General features: G+C 42.4%; 1 protein-coding gene across 1 annotated transcript; it reads left to right on the forward strand.

Annotated features, from left to right (window-relative positions):
- The first annotated feature begins 403 nt into the window (after positions 1 to 403).
- LOC123157267 (ankyrin repeat and SAM domain-containing protein 6) lies at positions 404 to 3,403 on the forward strand. Its single transcript, XM_044575523.1, has 6 exons — positions 404 to 643; positions 1,308 to 1,375; positions 1,473 to 1,756; positions 2,133 to 2,207; positions 2,282 to 2,344; positions 3,025 to 3,403. The coding sequence occupies exons 1-6, from the start codon at positions 540 to 542 to the stop codon at positions 3,100 to 3,102; spliced, it is 672 nt and encodes a 223-aa protein (XP_044431458.1). The 5' UTR covers positions 404 to 539; the 3' UTR covers positions 3,103 to 3,403.
- The last annotated feature ends 201 nt before the right edge of the window (positions 3,404 to 3,604 follow it).

Raw genomic sequence — 3,604 nt, forward strand, 5'->3', positions numbered from 1 at the left:
TTTTTTTTCCTGCAATTTTTATTTACTTTTTGGTATAAAAAAAGTTCGTTGAAACCTATTAAAATGAGATCTAGTTTCGAACACCTCGATGGGAGAAATCTGACAATGAAAATGGTTCGGTATTTGGACACATAGTTTAAGAGATAAAATCTTTGAATGAATGAATCATGGAAGAAAAAAACTGCTAGATTGCGAGAAGGTGTAGAGTGACCTTGCAGGGTAGCCTTTAACTAGCAATCTCGTAGGAGCACGATTGAAAACATAGGTCATTGCGAACCTTGCTCATATTGGGCCGATTTCGGTCCCAGCCCGCAGGCTATCTTTCTTTTTTCTTGCCCATATTGGGCTGAGATGGGAATTAAAGCGGCCTTTTGTTTTTCCGAGGCAATTATACTGGTGCCTTTCTGAGAAAATTTCCGGAGGACACCTCTGCGTCTCGTCTGTTCCCATTCTGCCCCTGTCCTCTCCGCCGCTCCGCTCCTCGCCGAAGAAACCCTACGCGCTCGTCGCCACCGTCCTCGCCTCCACCTGCACCCGGGATGTACGCCGACAGGGTCTCCGGACGGAAGCGCTCCGTCAGGGACCGCCTCGGCTCGGGAGGCGGCGGTGGAGGCTCTCGCCCGCGGTCTGACTCAGCGAAAAGGTGCGCTCGCTCGCTCGAAGGCTTTCCAATCGTTGCTCGTTTAGCTGTTTCTGTGCTGCTTGATGTTGCGCGCTCGTAATCCCTGGTTTGGATCGGGTAACCGAGTCGAGATGGCTCGGAAATGTTGCTTAGGGCGCTGAAATCGGGGAGTTCGTGGCACTGGTAGCTTGATGCTTGATTAACGGAGCTTAGTACCCTCTTCGTTGTAAGACGATCTGGTTAGGGGTATCGTATATGTCATTCGTAGTGTAGCTACTAACGTACATGGGATCATCAGATCAGTAGCTACGGAGTACAGTTGTTTTTGTTGGCTGTGTCTGTGTGATTAATCAGACATAGAGGAAATGCGCGACATTTGCTTGATCTGAAATGTGGTCATCAGCGGCCTTTTGGCATTTCATTGATCTGAAATACTTCTTAAAGCAATTGGGCAGGGTGACATTATGCAAAGGCGCACCAGCATTGCATGATATGGAACGAACAATGTTGTCACTGATGGTGAATCTTATTGCAGCAAGGCTGGTCATTTAGATACCAGTTGGCATTTCAGCTTCAAGAAACTCTTGAATGAGTGCATTGTTTTCACCTGATCTCTTAAATGCAAATTGTTGCTGCTATTAGTCTGCTTATTTGCTGTACATCTTCCATATTGTGCATTTTACAGGTTTCGCCAAGTTGATGGGACTTGGAGGCGTGAGCTCTACAAGGATTCTGTAGGAGCCCAAAGTTCATGTAAGGAATACTGCCTGAATTATTTTGAGCATGCCCTTCTTTCTATTCCCCTTGAAGATTTACCGTCACCTTGATTCTTCTGCTGTGTGTGGTTAAGCTGTACCTGCTTCCAGAAATCTTCAAGCAATCCAAAAATCACATATTAAGCAAAGCACTGTGGATGTGAAGAAATCATCAGTTCCAGATCTTCGTGAAAAGTTATCTGGAGGCCAGCGCCCTCAACTCAGTAGTACAGTTCAGATCCCAAAACCTGCAGCTGATATTGCTAATAGTGCTAAACCTGTTCAAAAGAGACAGATCCCTGCTGCTGCTGCTGTTGCTGCCCGTCCTGTCACTGAACAAGTAAATGCACCAGCTGCACCAAAGCAATCCCATGAAAAGGTAGGAGAGTTCTCTGGAATCTTCTTACAAACTCTTATTCTGATGAGCTATCACATTTTGTTTGTTGTTCTAGTCTAGTGGTTGTTGACATGTTAAGTTCTACTTTACTTAGCGTTTAGTGCTGTGAATGCAATGGAATTGTTTCTGCCTGAACATATAATATGCACAACCTTTAATTTGAACTCTGATCCTTGTGTAGTATACTATTCTTATATATGTTAATCCCTTACTTCTTTAGGATGTTTGCCTGTTTTGATCCAAAAGTTTTGTCTGCCTAGTTTCATAGCACTGTACAGTTATTCTTGTCTAGATGCTTGTTGGTTACATGAGAGATTTCATAATTAGGTATTCTCAATTCTTTATTTGGAACCTGCAGGCTGATGCCTCACTTGACAGATTGCTGAAGTCTCTTGATCTGGAGAAGTATTCCATTAATTTCCAGGCTGAAGAGGCATGTTTGATTTATGTGACAATTTCAAACTGTGGATGTGCTACTACATTTGTTGATGTATATTCAATTTTCAGGTTGATATGAAAGCATTGGTTCACATGAATGAGGAAGATATGAAGTCATTAGGAATTCCAATGGTACTACACGAACTTAATTTGCTACACTGTTTTATCGCACAGCCTTTAGAAGCTTGTTCCTTTTCCCCAAAATGTATTTAAACTATGTTGCTACAATAAGAAATCTTTCGCCCTGAGTAATGTAAGACTAAACTGGTATAGCAGGTATATGCCGATCTATCCTGGATGTTGATTGACATAGCCGTCAAAGTAAAATTGTAGCAATTGAGTGATTTAATGCACCAGCCATGCCTTTCTTTTGCTTTTGCTTGGCGCGCATGTGTTGTGTTACTATGGTGTGTCTCTCTATCTGATTTTTGTCGTGTTGGGTTTGCATCCAATCAGCTCAGTTATTAAATGTATATTAGCATAGGTTGGGTAAAAGGAAGTAAACTGGTTAAGTAATTAGTACCTCAAGCTACATTCAGCTTCTATATCAGATTTAGCATATTACAAAGCGGCTCACTGTCCACATAAAGGTTCAGCAAACTGCCATTACCAGTATGCAATACCATGTAACACATCTAAAAACCACAATCCATTTATTATTGTTCAGCTTTCTTTTTGCTTTTGGTCTGCTTGTAAAGATTTTTGCCTAAAGCTTAACCTCTGCCTTTACCAGTATACTTACTCTAAATGGATTATATCTTTTCCCAAGATGTTCCATCCATATTAATTTGGTAACTCGATTATGCTCACAGGGCCCTCGGAAGAAGATACTATCAGCACTGGCTTCGAAGAGAAAGAAGTCCTCAAGATCATTACCGCCTACTAGCTGAATGCATCTTAAGCCATGGTTAGTTAGACGACTTGTCATCCTGCTGAGTAACTTAGGGCGGGCCAGATTCCTACCTACCTAGACTATGTATAAATATAGAACTCCATGATCGCGGGATGGTGTTGTAATGCAAGATAACTAACAGTTCATGGGAGAGCTGCTCCATCTGTTACCTAGAATATTTGGATGCTAGTTTACCATGCCTTTTGGGATTATTTCCCGTGTACAACAGATCGAGTTGTTGCCTATTACTATTAGTCTTGATAGTGGAGTTAGGGCGATGAACATCGCCATGTTGTCCATGCTAACTGGCTTGGAGGATCTGGGTGTTGCATATGTTTTTTTTTTTTTTGGTTTCTCCTGTTTTGCGAATGGGTGTTGCGTGTACTGTGGTGAACTCTGCCTGATGTTGTGAAGGTGTACCATCGTCTTTGGAACTTTGTTTTTCATTTCTTTTAACATGTCGGTTTATGCTCTTGCCTGCGTTGTGGACTGGGCTGCTA

Source organism: Triticum aestivum, chromosome 7B (genome assembly GCF_018294505.1).
Source record: "Triticum aestivum cultivar Chinese Spring chromosome 7B, IWGSC CS RefSeq v2.1, whole genome shotgun sequence".
NCBI classification, from domain to species: Eukaryota; Viridiplantae; Streptophyta; class Magnoliopsida; order Poales; family Poaceae; genus Triticum; species Triticum aestivum.

Coding starts and splice junctions, on each gene's coding strand:
- LOC123157267 (XM_044575523.1), top strand. CDS start 540: ATGTACGCCGACAGGGTCTCCGGACGGAAGCGCTCCGTCAGGGACCGC. Junction 644..1,307: donor CGGTCTGACTCAGCGAAAAG/GTGCGCTCGCTC, acceptor TGCATTTTACAG/GTTTCGCCAAGTTGATGGGA. Junction 1,757..2,132: donor CAAAGCAATCCCATGAAAAG/GTAGGAGAGTTC, acceptor TGGAACCTGCAG/GCTGATGCCTCACTTGACAG.